The sequence below is a fragment of the Pteronotus mesoamericanus genome, unplaced genomic scaffold (genome assembly GCF_021234165.1).
Source record: "Pteronotus mesoamericanus isolate MK-2021 breed Mesoamerican mustached bat unplaced genomic scaffold, CSHL_Meso_final scaffold_85, whole genome shotgun sequence".
NCBI classification, from domain to species: Eukaryota; Metazoa; Chordata; class Mammalia; order Chiroptera; family Mormoopidae; genus Pteronotus; species Pteronotus mesoamericanus.
This window is the reverse complement of record NW_026555329.1, coordinates 6,856,485-6,883,781: the sequence shown is the minus strand read 5'-3', so window position 1 is coordinate 6,883,781 and position 27,297 is coordinate 6,856,485. Positions and strand designations below refer to the sequence as shown.

General features: G+C 35.4%; 1 protein-coding gene across 1 annotated transcript in view; it reads left to right on the top strand.

Annotated features, from left to right (window-relative positions):
* ABCB5 (ATP binding cassette subfamily B member 5) overlaps positions 1-27,297 on the top strand; it is a 90,652-nt gene that overhangs the window by 50,788 nt on the left and 12,567 nt on the right. Inside the window, exons 14-22 of the mRNA XM_054564528.1 lie at positions 53-214; positions 1,771-1,908; positions 8,166-8,309; positions 9,187-9,291; positions 9,472-9,549; positions 14,395-14,478; positions 21,728-21,931; positions 24,626-24,726; positions 25,572-25,712. Coding sequence (XP_054420503.1) covers positions 53-214; positions 1,771-1,908; positions 8,166-8,309; positions 9,187-9,291; positions 9,472-9,549; positions 14,395-14,478; positions 21,728-21,931; positions 24,626-24,726; positions 25,572-25,712 — 1,157 coding nt within the window. The remainder of the gene's footprint in view (positions 1-52; positions 215-1,770; positions 1,909-8,165; positions 8,310-9,186; positions 9,292-9,471; positions 9,550-14,394; positions 14,479-21,727; positions 21,932-24,625; positions 24,727-25,571; positions 25,713-27,297) is intronic.

Genomic DNA, 27,297 nt, shown 5'->3' with positions numbered 1-27,297 from the left:
GTTTGTTATTCCTATTAATTTCATTTTATTTTTTTCTATACTTACTTTGTAGGCAAGCAAAGGCCGGACTACAATTGTGGTAGCACACCGACTTTCCACGGTGCGCAGTGCGGATGTGATTGTGGCCATGAAGGATGGTATGGCTGTGGAAAAGGGAACACATGCTGAACTAATGGCACAACAAGGTCTATATTATTCACTTGCGATGTCGCAGGTAATGTTTACATATTTTAAACTGGAATCCCAACTCTGACACTTAATAGTTTTTGGACCTTGGGCAAGTTGTTTAAGTTTTGCTTTGTTTTGTTTTGTTTTGCCTCAGTTTTCTAATTGCTAATGGGGAAAATCATGATAACCTTTCCATGAATTCCTGTGAGTGTTAAATTAGGTCATTCATGTAAAGTGCTTTGAATTATTGTTGACATAATAAATTTTATTATATTATTATTATTAGCATTAGCATTATCCAATCAAACTTTTCAGAAAAATGTTTGCTCATATGTTTGAGCAACCCACGGAGATTAATGCTATAATTATTTGTCTTGGACATGCATGATTATTTACAGACATATTCCTTTAGTGAGTTTCCACATGAAAAGGAAACAAAAACAAGTAGAGATACATACATACCAAAACTTGTCTTGTCTAGCAGCCTTCTCAGAAAAAAAAATTCTTTGTCCTGTTAAAACACCTTCTTAGAAAAATTTATTATGAGAAGAGGTCAAAATTTTATATTAAGCCTGTCACAAAGTAAATATCTCCTGAAAAAAAAAAAAACAAATAAAAGATTTTTTTTTTCTTGGTAGAGAAATTGGGAAAAAAAAAAAAAACAGTGATAGCAAAAAGGAATGTCTGATTAAAGATGTTAGGATAGTATAAGAATGGTTAAACTTCATTGTACTTTGAAAAGACTGATTCACAGTTGTTAAGCTTGTCAAAGAATCAGTGTCCCTGGGAAGCCTTTCATGTGCATATTCTCCTTTGTACCTAAATCCACCTATGTCTTTCATCTCCGCTCCCCACCCTGATCTCGGCCACAATCATCCTGACTGGGGTCCTCATTTCTGTCTCATCCCCTTCCTCCCCTCTCTTCATGGGGTAGTCAAATTTATTTACTCACACCACTAAAACTGGTCTCATTTCTCTAAATACCAAGAAAAACAAAACTAGGCTTACAGCGTTCTGGTTTAGAGCTTTATCCTATCCTATAATTTAAACAGCCTCATTAAGTTTAACTTGATATTTTTGGAATTTCTTATTGTTTATGAGCTAGCCTCAGCAATTGTGCTTTGTGATCAGTTTGGAATGGGCAGCAGTGACAGGCATGGAACATATTATTCTCCTCAGATCTTCCTCAGGCTAAGGACCAGCCTCACATTTAAGTTTCTAGCTACATGTTATAAATTTATAAGCTAGGAAGAAGGGGTCAGAAAGCGTGCCTTTGAGTAATCTCCCTCACAAAGCTCCTTTAAGATCTGTCCCTGCTGGTGGAATAATTGTTTTGGATTAAGGCATTGTTTTCTCCAGTTAATTATACAGATATTCGGTGAGAGGAGAGGCAGAATAAGTTATCATCACTCAATAACATTCTAGTATGAGTTGGACTTGCTCCCTATGAAGCCTGAAAACTTCAGCAAGACCTGCACAAGAATACAAGCTATACCACTTTCAATAAAAGAGGCAAAATATAGTTTTAGAGGGATGTTTAATATAGCTCCTTTGAATTTTTAAGGCATTATTCTAATGGTAACCTGTATATTCATTATTAAGGATATTAAAAAAGCCGATGAGCAGATGGAATCAATGGCATATCCTGAAAAAAATAGCAGCTCAGTTCCTCTGTGCTCCATGAATAGCATCAAGTCAGACTTTACTGACAAGTCTGAGGAATCTACTCAATATAAAGAGGTAATGGTTCAACTATCAACAAGCTTTACCATATTCTCCAATGAATTTTGATTTAATTCTTATAATATTTAGAATTTATTTATGATAAAATGTTACTAGAACTCTAAATTTATAAAGCATAAATCTTTCCCAAACTTCACTCTAGCATCACTGTGATATTGTAAGAAAGAGGCCCTCAAGTAAGACTGCGTTTTTGTCAGAGGTCATTGTGTGGACAAGAAATCTCATGAAAATGTTACATTATTCTTTCCAGTGAGGCGAACCATGGGTTAAAACAGTGACTCAGGAAGGTACAGCTACTACCAATGTTGCTCAATATCAATTGGGATCATACAAAGACCTAAATCCACTCCACTACCAGGACACAGATAAGCACGCACCAGCACATGTGTAAGGGATCTAGTGGTCTCATATCAGGGTACAACCACAGAGAGTGCTAAGGAGCTTGTTCAGAGTAAGGGTTGAGGCCCAAAGTGGTACTGGACATGGTTAGCAAAAGAGAGGCTGAATGGGGAAACAGAAATGAGACTTTAGGGAAGAGTGGGAATTGAAGAGAGTAGTACTGAGGGGTGCAAGATATAAAGAGGGTTAAAGAAAGGGGATGTGGACTAGGGAAAAGCCTGGGGGTACAAGTCAGGAGGCAAGCATGAGAACAAGTACTCCTTGTCCAAGTGAACAAAGCTGTGTGTAGCAGGATACAGGCATCCGTGACCTGGGCGAAACAGGCCTGTGCTCCATGGGCCTGCGGGTACACCTTTACTAGCCAAGCCAAGAGCTAGAGAAAGCTCCTGGTGGCCAAACATATGAGCAAACTGCACCCCGCAGGCACCTTGTTCTGAAAACACTGCAGGCAGGACATTGGAGAAAAAGTTCACCTGGCAGGAGCCTTCCCAGTGAGCCACCAGAAAGAGCAAGAAGAAAAATTTCTTCCTTCTGCAGTATCTTCCCAGTACCCTCTACAGACAGGGCTTGCCATCTTACCTCCTGTTAAAGGAGAAATAGTTGTCAGGCAGAAGGGTGAATTTGGACCTGAGAGGCAATAAATCAATAACCAGGACAGAGGTGGTATTATCTTAAATACAGGAATGGCAAATGTAAAGGCTTGGAGGTGGGGGTTACAGTGACTAAAGAAGAGAGGAGTAGGCCGAGGGAGTGTGTGACATACTCAGGGACTAAATCATGTAGTGCCTTGTAGGCCATCATAACAGCTTTGGATTTTGTTCTTACTCAAACAGAAAGCCATCGAGATTTTAATTAATGGTTCATGACCCCCAAGGAATCTCTGGTTAGAACTCAGAGGCAGTGAACATGAAAGGGAAAAAATTGCAACCTTTTTCCCCACTTATCCTTGATAGAAATTTTACTTACTTTTTATCATGAATATAAACAACAAACTACAAAAGAATTACCAGTGCCTGTGATGTCACCAATGAAAATCACAGAAATTTTCATATTAGTTATTTGAGATATCTCAGATCTTATTTACATTTGTCACTATTAGATCTTATTATTTAATGTGGTAATAATGAGGCATATTCATAACTATATCAAAACTCACATTTTTTGCTAAATTTTTTGACTATTATATTTTGGTATAATTGGTTTTCTTTGAGATCTATGGGTTATTTTAGTACATTGCTATGACTTCTTCTGGGAAAGAGTCCATAGACCACCAGTGTTCCAAAATGTTCCATGACACAAAGCAGATTAAGAACTATTGCACGAAAGGGTCTTATTCGAAGAGTGCATGGACTGATATACGTGATGTGGCTGCTATGTGGAAATGATGTTTGGGAGCCAGAGTGGACCAGGGACAGCAGCAGGGAAGAGCTGATGGGGACTGAATAATGGACTGATGGGCCGGACTTAAGCTGTCTAAGGAGAAATAAAGTGTAGGTGGAGAAGTAACTAGGCTGGGAGATCGATACTAGGACCCTGCAAAATTCAAATTCAGATAGTAAAGCAGCAGCCAGCAAAGAAGCTTAAAGAATGGCTGAAAAATAAAAGAAAGTCCAGGAGAGTGTGGTATCATAGAAAAGTGTTATTATGTTAAGTGTACTATGAAAAGTGTTATTAAAAAAAAAAAAGGAAAAGATCATTTGTGTCAATTGCTGTGAAAACCAGATGAAATTAGAGATTTCTACTTCCAGCCAAGATTGATTAATTGTGATTAGATTTACCTTCCTGCTTGAAACAACTAAGAAACTGGACAAAATATATGAAACAGTTTTCTAACACTGGACATCAGGCAGAATAAGACAGTGATCCCCAAGAAAGGGGAGAAAAATGAGATGAACTTTATCATTGACCGAGGTTATTGCCTGGGTAGTTTCCAAGCCTCAGAGCTGGGAGGAGAAATCCAGCCTAGGAAGTAGGCAAAAGTAGGTGAGTCTTCAGAGCAAGGAACTAGAGAGGAGGAAGCTACTTTGGCGGGGAGGGACGGGGGACAGGAAGAGAGAGAGAGAGATTACCTCAGAGTAAAAAATTAGCCCTAGACCAAACTCACACTCTGAACCCATATACCAAAGCCTGAAAACAAACCTCAAAAGGACCAAACTGTTCCCAAGTAATGTAAATGTGTTCCAGAACAAGGCTGAACAATATATATTAAGATACAAATTACCAATACTAAGAATTAGAGTGCTGATCTCACTACAGACTCTGCAGTTATTGAAACAATACAATCATATGAAAACTGTTATGCAAATACTACAACTCCAATGGAATGAACAAATTCTTTGAAGGACAGAGACTAGTAAGGCCTACTCAAAAATAAATTAATCATTTGAATAATCTTATATATATATAAAAGAATTTGAATTTGTAGTTAAAACCTTTTTTATAAGAAAACTCCAGGCCCAAGTGGCTTTACTGGTGAATTCTACCAAACAGAAAGTAGAAGAGGACAGAGTTCCTATTCTATGAGACCAACATTACTCAGGTATCAAAATTAGACAAAGAGCCCTGGCCAGTGTGGCTCAGTTGGTTGGAGTGCCATCCCATAAATTGGTTCAATTCCCAGTCAGGGCACATACCTAACTTGTGGGTTTGATTCCGGGTTAAGGCGTGTACAGAAGACAACTGATTGATGTTTCTCACATTGACGTTTCTCTTTCTCTCTCCCTTCCCCTCGCTCTCAAAATCAATGAACATGTCCTCAAATAAAAATTGTTTTAAATTACACAAAGATGTTATAAGTAAATAAAATTATAGACAAATATGCCTTATGCACATTGATGGAAAAATTCTTAACAAAATTTTAGCAATACAATCAACAATATATAAAAAGAATAATAACATTACCACCAAGTAGGGTTTATCCAAAGAGTGCAAGTTTGGTTTAACATTTAGATATTAATGCAATTACCCTTATTTAAAAAATTTACAGATAGGAACTATCTAATCATCTCAATAAATGCAGAAAACTCGTTTGGCAAAGTATACTGTCCATTCCCAATAACTCTCAACAAACTAGAAATGGAAAAAAATTACCTCAACTCATTAAAGAGCATCAACAGAAAAATCTACAGCTAGCATCATACTAAAAAGTAGAAGACTAAGATCTGGAATGAGACAAGGGCGTACACTCTCACCACTTCAATTCAAGATTGTGCTAGAAATTCCAGCCTGTACAACACGGTCAGAAAATAAAAGCATCCAAATAGAAAAGAAAGATGTAAAACTATCTTAACTATGTGAACAATGCAATGGAATCTACAAAAAAAAAAAAAGTACCAAAGTTGATCTTTGAGTTAGCAAGGTTGCAGACTACATTATCAATATATAAAAATCAACTCTAATTCTATATACTTAATATTAAAATACTTAGTAAAATCATGAAAGACTTCATGCTACCTAATTATGCTATAGGTTATAGCATGGTTTAAGATATTCTGATTTAAAAATATATGAAATTATAGTCATTCTGTAAAAACATACAAAAGGACTTTAAAATGTTAAAAAACTCTCCCAAAGAATTTAAAATTTCATCTGATATCTTTTAGAGCTTTATTGGGTTATAATTTTCATACAACAATCCATACATACTTAAAATGTACAACTTGATAAGTTTAGACATAACTACACACCTGTGAAATCATCACCATAATCAAGATAATGAACATACCCCTTACCTGCAGAAGTTTACTCCAGCCTTTTGTAACCCCTTTCTCCCATACCTCTTAGCTGCCGGTCTTCCTCTCCTATAACCACAGATTTGCTTTCTGTCACTATAGATTATTTTGAATTTTCTAGAATTTTATATTAATGGAATCAGATAGTATTTATACTCTTTTCATCTGGCTTCTTTTGCTTAACATAATTACTTTGAGACTTATCCATGTTGTTGCATGTATTAACATTTCATTAATTTTTATTGCTGAGTTATATTCCTTTGTATGGATAAACCACAATTTATGTGTCTGTTTTCCAGTTGACGTAAATTTGGGTCATTCACTCTTTTGGGGTATTACAACTAAAACTGCTATGAAAAGTCATATACAAGGCTTTGTGTGTACATATGCTTTCATTTCTCTTGGGTGGGTAAATACCTAGAAATGAAATGACTGGATCATATAGTAGGTTGTATGAGGGGAGGCCCCCAAAAAACTGGAATTATCTTCTGGAGGGTGGGCCCATTTAGTACAGGCTTCCCCTGCTAGGTGAATGTTCTAGGAACCCATCTATATCAGTGTACCAGCTGGCGTTGTTGTGAGAGTCTGCCATTTGGCTTCAGTGAATTTTTTTAAAGATTCTTTCGATGCCTTGTTTTAGTATATTTATTTGTTTTTGTCTTATTTCATTTTATTCTTTTCTATCTTGATAACATTATTTAAGTAATACTTACTTTTTAATCTGTTATTTTATATTTTCCCAGAGGAAAAATGATAGCTTATTCTATAGGAGCAAGATACCCCTCCTTCATTTACTGGTTCTGTAATTTGCTGGTGTTATGTCCTGGGACACACTAAGCCTTTGTTTATTACAAAAAGAGGTGATTTGATTTAAAAATTTGATTTAAAAAATTCATGCTCAGTACTCAACAAAGAGTTAGTATGGAACTTTTTAAATTTCTGTATTTTTTGAATAGTCAGCTAAGTGAAAAATGAGGCTCTTTATAAGGATGATCTTCAGAAAACTTCAAAAGGAAAGAATAAATAGTCAAATTAAGTAACCTAATATAATTGTGGTTTAGCCATCCTGAAAAAAGACTTTCAAAGCTTTAGAATTTGAAAGTTCTATTGTTCGAACAATAGAGTGTACATTATATTGCCAAACTAAAATTAAAGCAAGAATTATAAACTGTTTATAGTCTTTCCTGTAGAACTCTCAGGTTATTAGGTTCATTAATGTCATTATTTCAAGAGTGAATACCATGAGGATGTTTTAGCATATGAAATGCATAGTAGTTTGCTGTCCACTTTCCTATTCAAAATAATTACCACAAAGCTATTCACAAGATTTTGAAAGTGTATCTCAATGTCATCCTCTACACATCCCATTAGAAGGGCTGGCAGATACCAGAACGGCTACTTGCATTGTGCTTTCTCAGTCTTAGACCTGGGATTTTGCATAATGTAATCCTTCCTCTGTAATAATAACATCAACAACAGCTAACATTTATTTGGTACCTATTGTTTGCTAACATTGAGTTAAGTTTAATCCCCAAAACAATTCTATGATAGGAATTGATATCATTCTCCTTGGAAAGATGAGGAAACAGGCACTTGGCAAGTGTAAATAATATGCTCAGAAGTTGAAGCAATTTTCTTGTAAATAGGAGACTGCAAATAAGCTTTTAACAAAGATATTAGAAAATGTTTCTGGAAATTGTTGTGAAACTGGAAAATGTTCAAGCTTAAAACGCTAATAAAACTTTACCTTTTGTCTCTGCTTAGTTCCTACCTAGAATTTGTCCTAACCTAGAGTGTAATATTCCAACCAGTTTAACAGGAATAGAGAAAAACATGCCTGTCATTTCTTCTGAGTCTTAGCTGTCAGAACATGTGGGTTAATTTGTACTTTTTCACCCTGGCCGGTGTGGCTCAGTGGATGGAGTGCCAGCCTGCCAAGCAAGGGTCACTGGTTTGATTCCCAGTGAGGTCATCAAATATATAGAAATATTTCTAAGAAAAATTCTTTGTACTCCACCACCTATTATATTTGCTATTTTATATTATTGATCTGTTAAAGATGGGCTAACACCAGGTTCCATCATGTTTTCAAACTGGGGTTTTAACCAAGGTATTTTATTTTAGACAAGTCTTCCTGAAGTTTCACTATTAAAAATTTTTAAATTAAACAAGTCTGAATGGCCTTCTGTCGTTCTGGGGACATTGGCTTCTGTTCTCAATGGAACTGTTCATCCGATATTTTCTGTCATCTTTGCAAAAATCATAACTGTAAGTAAAACTATTTTGCTAATATTTTTAACAATTTTAAACAAAATGTTGCCTGAGAGAGCAGGCTTGTTGAGCTCTGACCTGGCAAGCGGAAAACTGGAATTTGCGGTGGGGTCACCTCCACTAAGGGACCCATGATGGAAAGGTTAACGAAATGTTCTCAGGGAAGAAGTCTGCCTCTATTGTAAAGTGTTTGGCTGGGCAATCAGCAAAGAAATTGCTTTGTTTTCTAATTTTGACTCCAGTGCTGTATCAGCATTCCAAAGCCCTGAAGCAATAAAACAGACAAATACAACTGTTCTTCTTTCAACTAGTTGGGACAATGGCCATTTTTTATTAACAGCCAGATCAGGGAGAGGAAATAGAGTTTTGGATTATGCCAAGGGACCCAGGAAAGTTGATGGATTCAAGGATTTTACTAGAGCTATGTGAAGTTTATAGTCTCCCAGGTTTGCACAGCTATGCTTTGTCAACAGAGAGTCCTAGACATGTATAATTGCTAATTTTAGGAATATAGGGACATCTACAAAGTTCTCATATTGCAGGTAGTACTCTAAATAGAGTAGTACTAAGAAACCTGAGTTATTCAAAATTATAGGAAATAAGTCATACTGTTGGTTACTATGAAAATAATAACAGAACTCATTTGTCTGATTTAATATTTACATACCTTAAGTGAGAGAATTAACAGCACGTTATGTTTTTACTATATTTGATAAACCAAGGATAGAACAGTGGTGCACCTTCCCTCCAGAAATGTGTATATAATCTTATTATGTTGAAATTCATTTTAAATCCTAATGAATAGACATTTTCATTTTTTTCTCTTTCACATTTTCCTCCAATCACCTGATTTTAAAAATGTATTTCTTTTCAGATGTTTGAAAATGATGATAAAACAACATTAAAGCATGATGCAGAAATGTATTCCATGGTATTTGTCATTTTGGGTGTTATTTGCTTTATCAGTTATTTTATTCAGGTAAGGTTTCAATGAATTAAGTTTGAACATGATTACTTTTTATGTTGTCTTCTCTATTTGAGTTAAAAATAATAACAATATAATAACTTAATAAAATATAAATAAGTAAATATAGTAACTATTACAAAGAAATATAAAAAAGACTTAAGAATAAATACAGATTTTCTTTTTGTTTTCCAGGGATTATTTTATGGCAGAGCAGGGGAAATTTTAACCATGAAATTAAGGCGCTTGGCATTTAAAAGCATGTTATATCAGGTCAGTGTTTAATTGACTTTTTTTCTTATTTTATTTAAAATGTTCTTTTAAATAGTCTAGTTTTGAGTTTTTCTTCAAGTCAATTTCTTGATATAATCTCTTTTTTCTCATTTAAAAACATGTTTTTTTGTGTTCCAAGCAGCACCTGATGTCAAAATTCTCATAGTATATTTCTCTAAGAGAGCAAGTCCAAAATTACATTCTAAATTACAACTTATAGAAAACAGGGTTTAGAGTCTACTTCTCATTCCTTGCATTTTTCTTGACAAATCTATCTTTAATGTATAATGTGGTGTTCTAGGGTCAGAATGTAAAATCAAATTAAAACTGAAAAGGAGGGTTAAGAGCTGCAATATCTTGAAGAACATTTTGAAAGGAAGAGTTAATTTCCCTTGTTCTCATCCATCTGCACAATTTAAGATTTTTTAAATTTTGTTTTGTTTTGTTTTGCATTTTTTCCCATTATCAGTTATCCCCCTTAAGTTTTTTTCACTTCATACTTCTTAAAGCATCCAACCTCTCTCCCCTGATGGAAGAACCCTGAATTCAGATAACATCAGTCTAGCTGGCAGGTCAGCCTGCTGCACACAGATGATCAATCACGCTTGTGAAATAACTGAAACTAGGTGGATTAAGTAATAATCTTGAGAAGTGAGTCTTGGGGGCAAATGGCAGGAATGTCTCAGATTAGCACCTCAAAAATTCTTTCAGGAGGAGCCTGAGGTGGATTGGGTTACCCTGAAAGCCAGTAATCACTTGGAGCCCTATCACCACGCTCTCTGTCACCAGAGCTCACTGTGCAGGAACAAATAGCTTCCTGCCAGGGTCATTTCTTTTCAGAAATAGAGTTCCTGTCACTCCAGCCAAATCATCAAAACCAGTTTTTATACCTTGTGACTTTTAGCAGTAGCATTTGGAGGACTGCCGTGTAACAAAACTCCTCTGCCTTTGTGTGCGTAGAGAGCTACGAGATACAAAATGCAGTGAAACAAATGGGAGGTTTCCCATAGCAACCCGATGCTCCGAAGCAGGTGGTGCCTGACACCCTCTGCTCAAAAAGATCAAGTCAGAGACAACTGGAGACACTCCTTAATCCAGAAAAAGAAAAATCTACCTAAGGGATCATAAAACGTTTTAATGCCTGCACATCTTGCTCAAGTTAAATTTGGTACTTTAGTGTTGTTTTTTGTATAAACACTTCATGTTATGTCTTTACTGCAAATGTCTGATGAAATGTGGATTTTTAATTAACTAATACTATATTTCACACTCGTTGACAAGTCCTGCTCATTTTTTTCTTTATGATTTATGTATTTTCATATTCAAGTATTTTCAATTTCTGGGAATTTTTGAAAATGTTCCCTGATTATCTGAATGTTTTAAACAAAAGAGTATACATTTTGCCCTGGCTGATGTGGCTCATTTGGTTGGAGCATCACCCCATAGACCGAAGCATCGCAGGTTGGATTCCTGGTCAGGGCACATACCCAGGTTGTGGTTGAATCCCCACACCACAGGAAACTGATCCAAGTTTCTCTCTCATATGTCTGTCTTTCACATTTCTCTCCCTCTCACTCTCTCCCCCGTTCTCCCCTCCCCCCGCAAAAGCAATGAAAATGTGTCCTTGGTTAAGGATTAAAAAAAGAGTATACATTTTAATTTTTACTTTGAAATTCCTCTCTAGAGTTTCACAGCATGCTTTTGGCGGAAAATTCTCAAGGCCACGAGCCAGTTTAGCCAGTACATATTATTAATCCAATATCCTGATTGTTAATGATGGACATTAATGCTCTGCCCAGCATTAGCCATGTGAACATCAGGACAGTAGCATTCTTGGATAAAGTAGCTTCTGCCCACGAGAATGCACCAGTCTATAAGCCATAAACCCTTGTCTTTCAAAAAACATGCACATGCAAAGACACACACAGAACCTCTCTGCTAGCTACCTTTTAAAATACCCTCATAAATTCAACTCAGCCCTTTCCGCGTATTTTCTGTTTTCCCTTCTCATCCTTCAGTATTCTTTTTCTTCTTGTTTTCTTTTAATTGGAGGAAAAGAAAATAATAGTATATTTGGTCCTTTCCTTATAAATATATTACCAGTTTTACTTTTATCTATGGTAAAGGAAGCTCCTAATGTTCGGTTTTGCCTAACTTTTATGATCTAGTTTTTGTCCTAAGACTTTTAGGCTTGGAAAGCATGCTTAGACTTGCAGTGCTTTTTATAACCATTTTGAAACTTCATTTGAGGTAGAGGTATTTATGGAAACAGGTGCGGTCCTTTTCTAGGTATAAAATCTGTATTTTATTTGATTACTTGAGCTTCTTCTAGTTGAAAAGAATGTTCTAATTTTTGCTGACTTCAGTGGTTGTAAATAATTCATTGTTCATTGTGTTTCAAAACTAAACTTATATTTCATTTTTTTACTTTATTTTTTTAAATTTTAGTTATTTATTTTCAGAGAGGGGAAGGGAAGGAGAAAGAGAGGGAGAAGAACATCAGTGTGGTTGCCTCTCATGTGCCTCTGACCAGGGACCTGGCCCATAACACAGGCACATGCCTTAGACAGGGAATTGAACAGCAACCCTTCAATTTGCAGGCCAGCGCTCAATCCACTGAGCCACACCAGCCAGAGCTAAACTTATACTTCTTAATGATAAATAGTGGCCTATAGGTCATTTGGGTTTTTGACAGATTTGAAGTTTATTTTTTCCTGTCACTCTCAAAATTAGATTGGCCAAGGCTTCAGTGGGAGGGTCTCTAAAGCATAAGATGATGGCATTAAATGATGATCACTATGGGATTCCAAAAAGTTACTTCCAAAAAGATTCGAGGTAACAAGTACTGAAACAGGCGAAACAGGTAATAGAACTCAGCTACAGTGCTTCAGTTAGAGGGGAGGCATAGTTTATTAAAAACTCTGGCATCCGATTGCCTAAGTTCACACCCTGGTCTCAGCATTTGCCAGCTGTGTGGCCTTAGGCAACTTATTTAATCTCTCAGTACCTCAGTTTTCCCATTTATAAAATATGGATAATCATAGTATCTACCTCACAGAGTTTTGATGATTAAATGGAAAAGTACATACCAACTACTTATCATAGTGTTATTTATTTCTAGTAAAATTACAGGCATAAAAAAGAATGGATTAACTAGTATCAAAAAACCTTATAGTCTTACTTATAATTATTTTATCAAGAATAGAAGCAGCAAGAATTTTACTCAACACCAGCTGTGGTCTAGAAACTCTGCTAAGTGTTTGGACATATATTCCCTATGCTGGAAAACAATCTCTAGAGTATTCAGTTGCTGACTTGAAAAGCAATTGTGGACATCTTGCTGATTGAACATCAAATAATGACGAAGACTAGTCACATATGTATCCTATGCCTTGTGTGTGACTATGGAATCAAGAAAGCAATATTCAGTAATATAGAAATAATTGGAAAATGTATGGTATACTTCATTTGGGGGTATACAATAAAAAGAAAGCAGACAGTGTCTTCTAGTTCGAGACTACTATATTATTGCTTCTGATGTGAGTGCACAATATTTAGGCTCTTGACTGTGGTTGTGTTTTCAAAGTTACTGTGTTGTGTACATCAAGATCTCTATAGGATGCCCTTTGGGTATCAAAAACCGTAGAGTCTTTGGGACACTTTTGCAATTCAGGGGTTTAGAGATTAGCACTGTCATGCCAGGGTTGTACACACTCTGTCTCCTGCCATGTTTCTCCACAGGAGCTTTCTTCTCACATGACTTTATGATTAATGCACAGCCCTCTCTGTGTTATGCTTTTGTTTCTTTAGTTGGCAGAAATCTGTACCCAGGCACCAGGTTCCTGGCTGGCTTGTTGCATGCACAGTTTTTTCACTCACTAAAAATAAGTCATTTTTCAGAGACAGCCTCCATGTTGCTTTAATCCACAAGAGATATAAATGGTTTGAGTGAGTGGGAAGAAACATTCAATAGCTAATAAAAGGAAATCAGAATTCCTTGGGTTGAGAAGTGCAAAGTACTGTCTCTATTTGCTGTTGAAAATAAAATTGGTTATAGCATGATGCTTTTATTGCTTGTATTTTTGACCTGTCTCCTTCTTCAGAGTACATGCTTCTTGGCTGCAGGGGTTTTATAGCAGCCTTCCCACCTCCTCAGCTTTTCACAATGGCCATACTTCTAAAATATAGGGGGTAATATGAATTATCGGAGAAAATCTTGCCTATGTGAGTCCTAAAGAAAAGGAGATAGACTTTTTATTATTAATCGGTTTAGGTAAGAAGGTTTGAAAATATTTCTAAGTTCTGTTGTGCATCACCTTATTTTTTTTAAAGATTTTATTTATTTATTTTTAGAGAGAAGGGAAGGGAGGGAGAAAGAGAAGGAGAGAAACATCAATCAGTTGCCTCCTGCACACCCTCAACCGGGGACCTGGCCTGCAACACAGGCATGTCCCCTGAATGGGAATCAAACTATGACCTTTTCCTTTGCAGAACCATGTCCAAAACACTGAGCCATGCTAGTCAGGGCTCACCTTACTGCTCTCCACAAATTACTTGTGAAATAAAATTACAAATTTTTTGGTGGTTCAAACTGATCATTTTTACATTAATTATTATAACAATATTGTATCATGGCAATGAGTTCAAGCTGTTGGACTTGTTTTCAATTTATATCTAAGTAGAGATCTTTGTGAAATAAGAAACAAAAGTCATTTGATCCAAGAAATTTATAAAAATTAAGTACCTGTGAATGAGGAGACAGGTAAATGCCTTGTGACTTACTATAGCAAAATAACAACTCAGAGAATCTTTTTAATAATCATGTTAATTCCCTTTTTTCTCTAGGATATTTCCTGGTTTGATGAAAAGGAAAATAGCACAGGAGCCTTGACAACAATATTAGCCATAGATATAGCCCAAATTCAAGGAGTATGTATATTGCTTTTATTTTTAAATGGTGTATGTATATGGTATGTTTGTGTGTATATGTGAGCTATACTGAGATGACCCATATCTTTAAGGAGACCAGGTAAGTCCCAGGACTGACAAAGGAGTCTCGATAAGGGAGCCTTGCAGTTCTGGATATTTTTAACTAAAAATAAAGAAGATTAGCAGATATAATAGAACTAGTAGGCTGAAGAAGACACCAAGAATGAGCTAGTGAATGAGCTCAGAATTAAATAGATAGGAAAAGGTAACAAAATGAACACACAAAATTTAGAAGTTTTAATGAGTTTAGTGTTTTTTTTCTTCCCCCAGAATAAGATCTTATTTCCCATAATGTCTAACAAGTTAGATTCATGTGTATACCTGGAAATGATTTTGTACTAAGTGTTATTCAAATCATTTGAAGTTTTCTTGTTGGAGTTAGTAAATGTTGGTCTCATAATAACTTCTGGACAGGTCACATCATTTTCATTGAATAAGAAGTAGTAGCTAAAGAAAAAATGGTTAGAATACTGATGTCAGATTTTAAAGTTGTCGAATTTAAAAAGCAAAACAACCGAAGAAGGATTTCAAGAGTGAGACTGTGTCCATTAGCCTGTAATTCACATAAACCCTTGCTTGAATGGATACTCATTTTATTGAAAGAAGAATTATCATCCTATATGTCCACTATTTCTTTTCTCACAAAGACATACTACATTAGGGATGAATCATGAAATAGTAATTCAGGGCCATACTTCCTATCACAGCAACTTAAGACATTTCATCTCCATTTCTTCATGATGCGATTTCAGTTACACTTTGTTTTAGCAAATGTATTAGGGTGAATGTTGATAAAACAGCTCCTTAATAATAATAAACATTATTTTGAAACCTTTCCTACCAATCAAAAGTACATGCTCCTGGCCATTTTTTAGAAACTCTGAAACTTTGAGAGCCATGAGAAAAATATGTTAGTGAAATGAAGTCATAGGACAACATGATGCCTGAAATAGTTGAATAAATACAATGGATATAGCTACTATTATTTCAGCCTGAGGTAATGGCGTACTGCCAGCATACCTGTCAACAGGCTGCTTTCTGTGTAATATACAGTTTTATAGAGTTATAAGACCATTTTAGATTCTTTGGAAGACTAGATTCCACAAAATTATAAAGACATAATTGCTGTATCTTTTAGCAACCCTTTTCATCAACCAAAAGTCTTACCTCACTTTTGTCCACAAGAAAATGTTATCAATACTACAATGTATACTAGATTGTAATACTCATTAGAACCAAATGTTCTAAGAATTCCTCTCATCAGAACTATAATTATATAGCCCAAAGAAATCATTAAAAACTCATTTATTAACTCAAAAAGCCCAGTGAATTGATTAGATATAACAAAGTTATCATTACCTGGACAATAGTGACCTTATTTCTTGATCTAACTTTTTGACAAGGGAAATGTATAAAACAGCTTGGCATTAATTGTGATTTAAACAATGTTAGTAATCATCAAAGTGACTTAACCATAGTATAAGTTTAGCATATAATTTCTGTTTTGCATTATAATTTTAGGTTGAATTTATTTAGAGACATTATCAAGCCTGTAGCGGAAGCTAATATCCCAAGCCATAATAGTTAAATGTGGTCTTCTAGTAAAGTAAAATTTCAATCTCAGCTCTGAACTCAAAATATTGCAATTAAACTTTATCACTGCAACCCCTTGAGCTGTTGTGTGGCAAGGCAAGTCAAGACAGTCAGCTGCCATATTGGACAAAAATAGAAATAAAGATACTTAAGTTTATAAGAGCAAATGAGCCTCACTGTTTACCATATTGGTCCAATAGTGTGTGATAAATTCAATTATTTTCCACAAAATACTTGCTGATGAATAAATTCAATCAATAACAATATTAAACACTTTATATTACATTTTTACAAAATTCATATATTTGTCCAAATAAACCTTTGTTTTGCTTTGTTCTGCTCTGAAAGAGCCTGGATGCTCTTTCAGGGGGTAAGCTGGGGCAAAGATAGGGCTCACCTGGCTTGTTCCATCTCTGCCCTGGGTTGCCTTAGGGTCCGTACCTTAAAACAACTGGTTCATGTTTTTTGCGTACTTTTTGTTTGTTTTAGATGGGAGCATAAAACCATTCCATTACTCGAATAATTTCACTATCACCAGTAATAATATATCTTAGCAGATTCTACCTCAGGTTGTACTGACTTAGTTTTTTCTCAGCTTCTTTGAAAATATCTTTGCCTGTAGTTGTTCCACACAGACTATTCATAACAGCTAATTTGTCAGTTACTTCAAACTCAGCATTTTCTCCTCAAAAAACCTACATACAGTTGAGAAGTATCAGTAACATATGTCAACCCATCAAGAGCCAGATAAAGCTAATCAAAATAGTCTACCTTCACCCTGGCTGGTGTAGCTCAGTGGACTGAGCACAGGCCTGCAAACCAAAGGGTTGTTAGTTTGATTTCCAGTCAGGGCCCATGCCTAGGTGGTGGGCCAGGTCCCCAGTAGGGGTCATGCAAGATGCAACCAAACATTAATGTTTCTCTCTTTCTCCTTCCCTTCCCCTCTCTCTAAAGACAAATACATAAAAATATTTTTTAAAAAACAGCCTATCTTGATTTTTAATTGACTATTGTTATTGCTGTCAAGGTTCTCAACTTTTTGAGCAACCATTCTCACCAAAAGGCTAATCATCTAATGTAAGTTTATGCTTTCTAGGTACATTTCTTCCACTGCTGAAATCAAGTATGATTTAATTAACTCACTATCTATAAAAGACTTTACTTGCTTAGCTAATAAATGAGCCACTCAGGAACTTAATTTTACCCACAGTTTTACTTTTTAGTTTTATGAGAAAATTATGCTAAGATGAGATACTTCATTTTAAATTTTCTAATTTTCCTGAATATTGCTTTCCTGTGAGTTAGGAATATTGTGATGAGTGCTTAATCTGGTAATGTTGATGCATTTTGTATATTTTTAGTAACCTATGGTGTCACTGCATAATAAACACGACACTGTGGCATCTAGTTAGGACACAAAGTAATGTACATTCCACTGTTCCTTAAAAGCAGGACATTCAAAGCATTTTCCTTTCTTGTTTTTAGATGTTGAATATGCACTGGTAATTTTTAAAATTAAGATAAATTGTCAGTACAGAAATACATGGAGCACTCAACATGCTGTGAAATTATGATCAAATCACAGATTTGTAGCACCCTGAGCAGCAGTACAGCGTGAGGAGAATGGCACCAAAGGTGTCTCTAGCAACTACTCAACTCCACCATTATGGTCCTAAAACAGTCAGACTATAGGTAAACAAAAGGGAATAGTTGTGTTCTAATGAAACTTTATTTATGAACACTGAAATTTTCATTTGTAGAATTTGATGTGGGTCTTTTTGATATCTTCATTATCTAACTTTTTGAATATATGTTATACAATAATAACTTCTAATTTCATTTTATGCTACATCTAACATTTGTGTCAGTTCTGGGTCAGTTTCAACTGATTGATTCTTATGCTCATTATGGGTCTTATTTTACTGCTATTTTGCATACCTGGCCGTTTTTGACTGGATGCCACACATTGTGATTTTAATATTTTTGAGTGCTAGGTATTTTTGTATTTCTACAAATCTGGTTTTGTTCTGGGATGCAGGTAAGTTACCTGAAAACAATTTGTTCCTTTTGGGTCTTGATTTTAAGGTTTATTAGGCAGGACTAGAGGCTACTGCTGAGGCAAGACCCTTCCACATACTCTGTCCAACACTGCGAATCATGACGCTTTCCAATCTAGCTGGTGTGATCAGGCACTATTCCCAGCCCTCACACATAGATGGCTCAGCTGAATAATGAAGGAGAGCCCTCTGCAGATATCTAGATTTCTCTTTTCATATACCTCTCTCGTATTCCGTGCAGCAAATTCTAGCTTCCTTGAGCTCTCCCAATCTCAGGTTCCCCCACTCAAGTTAGGGCATCTATTGGGCTCTGTCTTAGCTCACCCTTCCTACTCCACTGCCTGGATGCTCTTTCACGGGGTAAGCTGGGGCGAAGATAGGGCTCACCTGGTTTGTTCTGTCTCTGCCCTGGGTTGCCTGAACGTCCGTACCTTGAAAACCATTGGTTCATGTTTTTTGCATACTTTTTGTTTGTTTTAAATGGAAGCATAAAACCATTCCATTACTCCATGCTGGTCAGAAGCAGAAATCCTACCATATGGAATTTTATTTCTATAATTGCATACTGTTTCCTTTCCTTTATTTTCTTATGTAAGCCATTCCTCTATGTATGATGTAATTTTCTTATAAAAGTTGTATTCCCTGCATTTAGCATAGTACCTTAGACTTGGTAGATACTCCATAAATAATTGTTATTTAAATAATTATTTAATCATGATTTTCTGCTCTCAATTACCAACAAAATAACTATATTTTTGTGCATGTTCCTGAAGTATCTAAGGAAGTTTCATTAATTTACTCTGATTCCAGTTCTAAATTCATTCCAGAGGTACACACAATTCCTCAAGTTTTTTGAGACCATTTTCCATTAGTTCTTACAGTATTTTTCTTTTTAAAAAATGTTTGAATTTTTTTACATTTTCATTGTTTTTACCATTACCATTTATCACCCCATTCCCTCTTTCACCTCTACCCACCCACCACCTCCCACCAACAAAACCACACTATTGTCTGTGTCCATGAGTTCTTTCTCTTTTTTTTACTTTTTTGCTCAGTCCTTTATTGTATTTTTCAAGGCTGAATGTCTGTTATTTTCTGTTAATTCTTCATGGAAGGGGGAAAATATATTCAGACTTTTCTTATTCTACCACCATCACCAAAAGGCAAGGTTCGTGGCCTGTTCTTGGTTGGAATGACTGAATATTTCAATAAGTTTCTGGTAGCTTAAACTAAAATACTATATAAAAAGGTATATAATCTTATTTTCAAGCATCAGTTTAGTACACAAGTGGATAACCAAAGTGTATTGGGTAGCAACGATATGCAAGTGCAGGTCACTTCGTAGAAAATTAAGTGCCAAGAAATGCTCAAATAGAAGACTGTCTCATCAAAAATTTGACAAGTTTACACTTAAATGTTTTGAGAAATGAGATTGATATGTATAATCCTTAGACTAATTTTCAGTGGCTTTCAAATGTTTATCTAGTGCAGCTTGTTTAGACACGGATCTCTCCCTCTTTCTCTAATACACTACGTAATTTTAAACATAAAAACATTTATTTCCTCATCCTTAAACTCTCAAGAGACATAGTGTAAGTCATCATTAAGTACCAAATGATATTCCTGCTTCAGCCTCATAAGTCTTAGAGTTCATGTGCACCTAAAATAGGTTATCTGTCTATCTTAGTTAAGGCACTTAAAATAGGTTATCTGTCTATCTTAGTCTTCAGTATTTAGTGGTTGGTTTGGTGTGTGCTATTATTGTTTTTACTTTTTTGGAGTTTTCTTTGATAACTTAGGGAGAAATTGGGAAATAGTGGATCAATGCCAAATGCAGTCTTGATACTGAAGCCACAACAGTTTTTTAGGAATGAGACAGAGCCTTGGTGGGGAGCAAGGGCTTTTTATTGTTATTTTAATGACAATACTAATTTGGGAGTACTTTAGTGAAAGCTGATATCAACTTGTAGAGAAGCAATTTGACAACATCTACCAATAATGTAAGAGCATGTATTGTTTAACATATAACTCCAAACTAGGAATTAAACATTAGGAAATAAAATATAAGCACAAAGATTTCACACAAAGATGCTCATTACATCTTTTTATTAATAGTGAAAAGTAGGAAACAATCTAAATATTTTTGAAGACTATTTATAATGTCCCAGGAAAAAGCTTGTAGTGTAACATAAAGGGATAAAAGCAGGATAGAAAAAGCTACATACACATAATAATCCTAACTTGAATATGTATATCTATTTATGTGTGTAAGGATGTAAATTTTAGCATTATCAAACTTTTTCCAATGGTCATACTTTCATGATCAGAGTAAAATGTATGTTTTAAAATGTGAATCAATATCTTGGTTGATTATAGTTGCATTTCTAGGTAAATAAGGGTCTCAGTTTTCACCCCAGCACTAAAAGAATTTAACATTTTCTTTATTATGTTTTACATGTCCTACTGAGAATTGATTCATAGACATGTAGTTTTTGTAAAATAGTGATAAAGGCATTTCTACTTATTTAATTTTTAAAATTTCTTTGGTTACTTTATACCATGATGTTTCCAACTTCTTTTCTACTTTGATAATGTTTGTTTAGACTTTGCTTAGTGAAATCAAGTTATAGAGCAGAAAGGGAATGCAAGATGTAACTAAAGTGTATATTTTAATGAATATCCTCAATTATTCAATTCAGCTATGATGGCATAGTGGCTAAGAAGCCAGCCTTCCCTCAGTGCAGGGGGAAGGAGCAGGGCTGGGTTTGGGGGCCACGTACAGTGAGTGGGGATCCATGTGTGTCAGCATGCTTGTGTGGAAAAGCCAAGCCGGAGCAGAGTGAGCAAGACATCCATGCAGGGGAGAGGCAGGGGCCATGATGGCAGACTGGTTACATACAGAGAGATTGATCACATAAATCCATTAAAGAAAGTGAGAGCCAGGTTTCTCACTGTTGAAGAGAAGATGACAAATCTGGGAAGGCAGAAAGCTGAAAATAACCTTGTGGTGTTGGATTGGAAATGTAGGTATTCATGTGAACTCATGCATTTCAAGAAACATAACTAGAGAAATAATTGTACATTTCAACATGTGCATGCATCTGCACACACATACACATTCCCCAGTTCTGTCCACTGACATTTCACTAATAATGAGCACACCTGGCACCATGTATTGAATTTTAAATGGCATCCTCCACTAAAAGGAACCAAGACTCCTTGGAGAAAAGACAGATTCTAGGAGTAGCGCCGAGAAAACCTATTTGTGTTAGAAAGTAAAGATATTTAAAGAATGATAGGAACATATCAAAAGACAACAATATCAAACATGAGTAGACAAATAAAGCATAATGACTCCATAGTACAGGACATCTTAAAAATATGGATATTATTTAATCTCTATAAATTCAAAGTTAAAATCTAACTATAAATTCTAAAAAAAAGGAGAGAGACTACCTTGTTTTGCAAGAAACTATAATAGCTATTCTTGTAAATTTTAAATTAATTGCCTTTTTTTCCCAAAATATGTCTGATTATAGGCAATAGGTTCAAGGATTGGTGTCTTAACACAAAATGCAACTAACATGGGACTGTCAGTTATCATTTCCTTCATATATGGATGGGAGATGACACTCTTGATTCTGAGTATTGCTCCAGTACTTGCTCTCACAGGAATGATTGAAACCTCATCAATGACTGGATTTGCCAACAAGGATAAACAAGAACTTAAGCGTGCTGGAAAGGTAAAATAAAGACTGTTATCATAACATTTTAAGAGAAATAATCAGAGATCCTTTTTTACACTATGTTAACTTTTTTTAGGAATCTATAAAGTGGTGTACATGTATGTGTTGAAATGCACACAGGCAAGTTAAAGATGGGGTACAGATCTGTTGTAGCAATAGGGTGCCTGATTTAGATCATGGGCTCTGGAGTCAAATGGGCTGGATTAGAATCCATATTCTATCACTAACAAATGTGTGACATGAGCAAGTATATCAACATTCCTGGACTTCAATTTCTTCATCTGTAAAGTGAGAATAATAGTATTCATTTATAGCCAGAAGATTTGTGTAATTCAAAATTCACTTACCCAAATTCACTTTTGAATTACACAAAACAGTATTACATGCAAAACACTTAGAATAGTATCTAGACAGTAAGTACTCAGTAATGTCAGCCATTATTACTGTTACCTTATCATGGGGGAATTTGCTAACATATGATTCCCTGTTCTCTGATTATTAAATAATTAAATTTTCTTGAACAATTCTGGGTATTTTATTTTTCAAAATAAAGAAGAAATATAATAGTTACTGAATACAAAATGGTACACATTATTTAAATTGATAGTCACTAAAACAAGGTTTTAGAGACAAGAACCATTTTTATGCTGATTAAAATGAACAATTTAATTTCTTGGAAAATGCTTTGATATATTTAAGCTTCTCAGGATTAATCATATTCATGAAAATAATCTTGTATTGGAGATTTAGGGAAACATTATAGTACCATAATAGCTAACAATTGAAAGGGATGTCATTTTATCTAATCAGGCACCCAAAGTAAGACTCCCTTGTACAATATCCCTGTCAACCTATCAAGTGCCCATCTATCTCCACCCACCCTGTCTCTTCAGTTGAGGGCAGTGCATTACTTTCTCACTTCTTCTCCTCCTCCTTCTGTGGTCTTCTATCCTACTCTTCTTGGCTTTCATCTTGGTAGAGATCCAAAACCTATTTCTCCTGACAGCCTTTAGTAAGCTACTTCATGTAAATGCCGAGTCTTGTCTTGGCCATCCAGCCCCAGGTCTTTAACCTATTCTCACATATAGTTTCAAAGATCTTTATTACACTGCTAAACATCCTCTGAATATGAAAATGATTTTAATATTCACTTATGGTCTGTTAAACAGTGACTGTATCACAGTTGGCACATTATAAAGAGCATGAATACTCACGAAGAAGGACACCAAGCATGTGACTCATCAAAATTGGGTTTGCATGACCCTTGGACCTTTCCACCCTTCTTGCACTAAACAAGCTCCCATGGAATATCTGCTTGGGCAGTGCAGACTGAACTACGTACTATGTTATTTGCCTCAAACACTGAGAATTTGCTTAACCCTCCCTGTGTGCAGATCTTCACAACTTCCAAATTAGTGGGACCCTAATTAATTATACTTTACTCATCTTAATTTGTATGTCATGAGCTTTAGTTACATATGTGCCCTTTGATTTTTCCTTTTTATGTGATTAATCACAGAATATATAGTAACTTTCAATTTATCAAACACCAAAATGAGAATATGGACCAATAAAACATATTGCTCCTTCTTTGGTTGCATGTATAGCTTTTGACAAATATCAAATGTTTTATTTTTCAGACTTAAAATGGACATATAAGTTTTAAAAAAAACTATTATCTAAGGTTCTAAATTCATAATAATACTTTCTCCACTGTGGAAAATGATCACACATTTTTTTGTTCATTTCTATTTTTTCCAAGGTTTCAACATTCTTACCCATTTTCCTTGTATACCACAGAATGTTACAATTTTACTTTGAGTTCATTTTGAAATTAATGAGAATATCAAATAAAACATCAAAATTGAGAGTAGAATCCAGGTTTCCTGGCCACAGTCCAGAAACTTAGTCCTGCCCTATATCCCAAATTCTCCTTCAAAGAACACTTCGTGTTCACCTAGGTCTTAGTCGGTCCCATAACCCACTCTGCCTGTCTGGAAACAGAGTGAAAGCAGGAAGGTTCTCTTTCAAGTTAAGATGTGTTCTCATGTCCATGAAGTTATTCTCAGCCAAAAGTCTCCTCCATTTTGGATTCCACGTGATTACTCCTTTTTTAAACTATATAAATATAGAAAAGCATTAATTATATTTCAATTAAATACCTTTCAGGTTCACAGACAACAAAATAAGAAATAGCTACAGCTTACATTGAATTCTATAGCTACATCCCATTACTTTACTGCAATATTCCTGAGGTTTTGGTTGATATTTGCCTTTTTCTGCTAGAATAAAATAGTTATTTATTTGATTATATCTGCTCTCTTCTCCTTGAATTATCTTGTAATTCATAGGACACTTCCTTTGCATAATTACATATGGACATAATGCTAACATTTGAACCTTCTGCCTATGGGACCAGTTTAAATAGAAATTCTGTGAAAAATTGAAGGGGGCTAAATTTAGGTCAATGGACAATCTTTTCAGAAGAATTTTTCCTTGAGCCTATTATCCTGAACTGTTAGTTTCCTATCTTATTTTTTGGAAAAGAAGAAAGGAAGCTAAGAAAACCCATTAGGAAAACTTACTGACTTGGTATACTGAATATGTCCTCTGTGTAAGCAACTGAAATTCACAACCAGAATTTTAACCGTTATTAATTTTATTTCTATCTTATTTATTCTATTTTATAAGATAGCAACTGAAGCTGTGGAGAATATACGTACCATTGTGTCACTGACAAGGGGAAAAGCTTTTGAGCAAACATATGAGGAGACGCTTCAGACTCAGCACAGGTGATTGTAGATTCATCCTGACTCCATTCACTAGAGTTTGTCCCTGTAACAGCAGTACTCCTGGTGGCTCCGGTGCTTTGCCTACCAATTCATTTGCTTGGGAATCTTCCCTAATAATGGCATATCATAATTTCTCATTTGACTTCACCAAGAGAAGACTAAAAGAGGAACTGAAAGCAAGCACCGTTAGAATATATGTTTTAGTTCCTCCCACATTGCCATGTGCTTTTGCTAAGTGTGCACCTTTTCTTATTTTCCTGAAGCAAAACTGGGGAAATATATTCAAGAAAGAAAACAAGATTGCTCAGCCTTTTAAACTCAATCTCTAAAATGTTTCACATTTTAAAATGAATACGCACAAAATAAATGGATCATCCCTTTTAATTTTAAACTAGTCCTCCTTATCATATTTACTCAGTGATACCCTTTGTATTACTTTATCAGAGAGATAGCTTTGTACTGTTTTACACTCCTGCTTGTGATTGGTACTGACCTTTAATTTGCACTCTTTATTCTCTTAGTGAAAGATTAGTATAGAAAATATTTCTAAATACTTCTAAACCAAATCTCTCTCTTTCATTAACTGCTCTTTCAGACTGATCCATTCATTTGAAAGTAAAGAGGCAACTTTGTTATACTGAATTAAGTGTATAGCTATACAGAAGTTCATTACATTTTCTGTTTTCTTGATAATAATTTTCAGTAGTTAAAAAACTGTCTAATTCTTAGAAAATGTATATCCCCTAAATAACATGTCTAGTCTTCTATATTCTGTATTCTACATTTATTAAAATGTTCTTGGTATAACTTATGACCCATTATTTAGTAAATTTTGTGCATTTCAGAAATACCTTGAAGAAAGCACAGATCATTGGAAGCTGTTATGCATTCAGCCATGCCTTTGTATATTTTGCCTATGCAGTGGGGTTTCGATTTGGAGTCTATTTAATTCAAGCTGGACGAATGACCCCAGAGGGCATGTTCATGTAAGTTGTACAAATATATAAACCCTGAAAATGAATCATGTACTTAAAGTAACCAGAAAGATGTCTAGTTTATAGGCAGTATCATGTAAATCATGTATGTGGGAGAGGCATGCTGGGAAAAAATTTTTTGTTGTTGTTATTTAATATCTGTAAATTCAATCTAGCTAGTAAAATATTGATACTGATATAATACAGGCAATCTATTGAGTTAAATCCCTAAGTGAATTGCTCCCTATTTCAGTTTATGAGAATTTGGGAACGTAGGGGTTAAATGTGCCTTCTGGTCACCCATTCCTTCTGGAATTAGTGAGGCTTTATAAAACCCTCAAGGTAGAGATAGCTTTATTAAATATGGCTTTAAATCAGTGAGATTGAGTTCTTCACTAAGCAAATATTCCGGAGGGAACACACATAAATGAATATTTCCCTTCAGGAAAGTGACATTTGGAATTGATTATAGCATCCCAACAAAGTTGCCTCTTCCCAAAATATTTGTTGGAACTTCTATTTTGGAATTCTGTTTACAGAATTATGAATTTTGGGCCTCTGCCTTCCTCTTCCAACCTTATCCACCACTGTCATTTTTGTGACCTGGGCATCAGCCCCACACTTGCCATTTCTCTCCCTGAAACTCCCATCTCTTTGCGCTTGCTTTCCCCTCTGCCTAGAATGATCATTGCCCAGGTCTTTGCCAAGCTGCCTCTTTCTCACCATCCAGGCCTCTGATCCTAAGTCCATTCCTCAGAGGGACTTTTGCTGACGGCCCTAAGTAATCCCCCTGCCCCTCCTCATCATCACTCTCCATTTTATTACCTTGTTTTATGTATAATACTTACCACAATTTGAAATTATCTTTTTTGTTTCCTTACTGAGTGCAGGGACTGTAGCAGAGCTTAACCTGTTTTGGTCACTAATGTTTCCCTAGAGCCAAAAACAAATGTTTGACACATAGTAGGCACATAATAAGTATTTACTGAATTAATAACTGAGTCAAAAATAAAAGGGCAACCTTGGCTGGTGTGGCTCAGTGGATTGAGCGCTGGCCTGAGGACCAAAAGTTTGCCATTTCGATTCTTAGGGCACATGCCTGGGTTGCAGGCCAGGTCTCCGGTTGGGGATGTGCAATAGGCAACCAATGATGTTTCTCTCACACCTCAATGTTTTTCTTCCTCTCTTTCTCCCTTCTTTCCCCTCTCTCTAAAAATAAATAAAATATTAAAAATGAAATAAAATTAAAAAATGAAGGGGGAAATTTGGACTGCATAATTAAGCAGTCTAGTCATTCCTGGAAATGTGCTTCTAGAGTCAACTTTTCCACATTTACTCTTATTTTTCACAGATTATTCTATTTTTTCCCCCCTTCAACATACACACAGCTAACACCAGGTACTTTGGTAGCAGGATTGTGTCTAAGTCAAAGATAACCATTTATATAAAAATAGGATGTTTGTAATTGGGAACCTACTTTTACATTCTGAGATTTGTTTCGATTAAAAGTAAGAAAAAAACTAAGTAAAGAATGTTCTCCCCCCACCAAAAACAAGAATATTCTTGGTTAAAGAATGATACAACCTCAGCATCACGC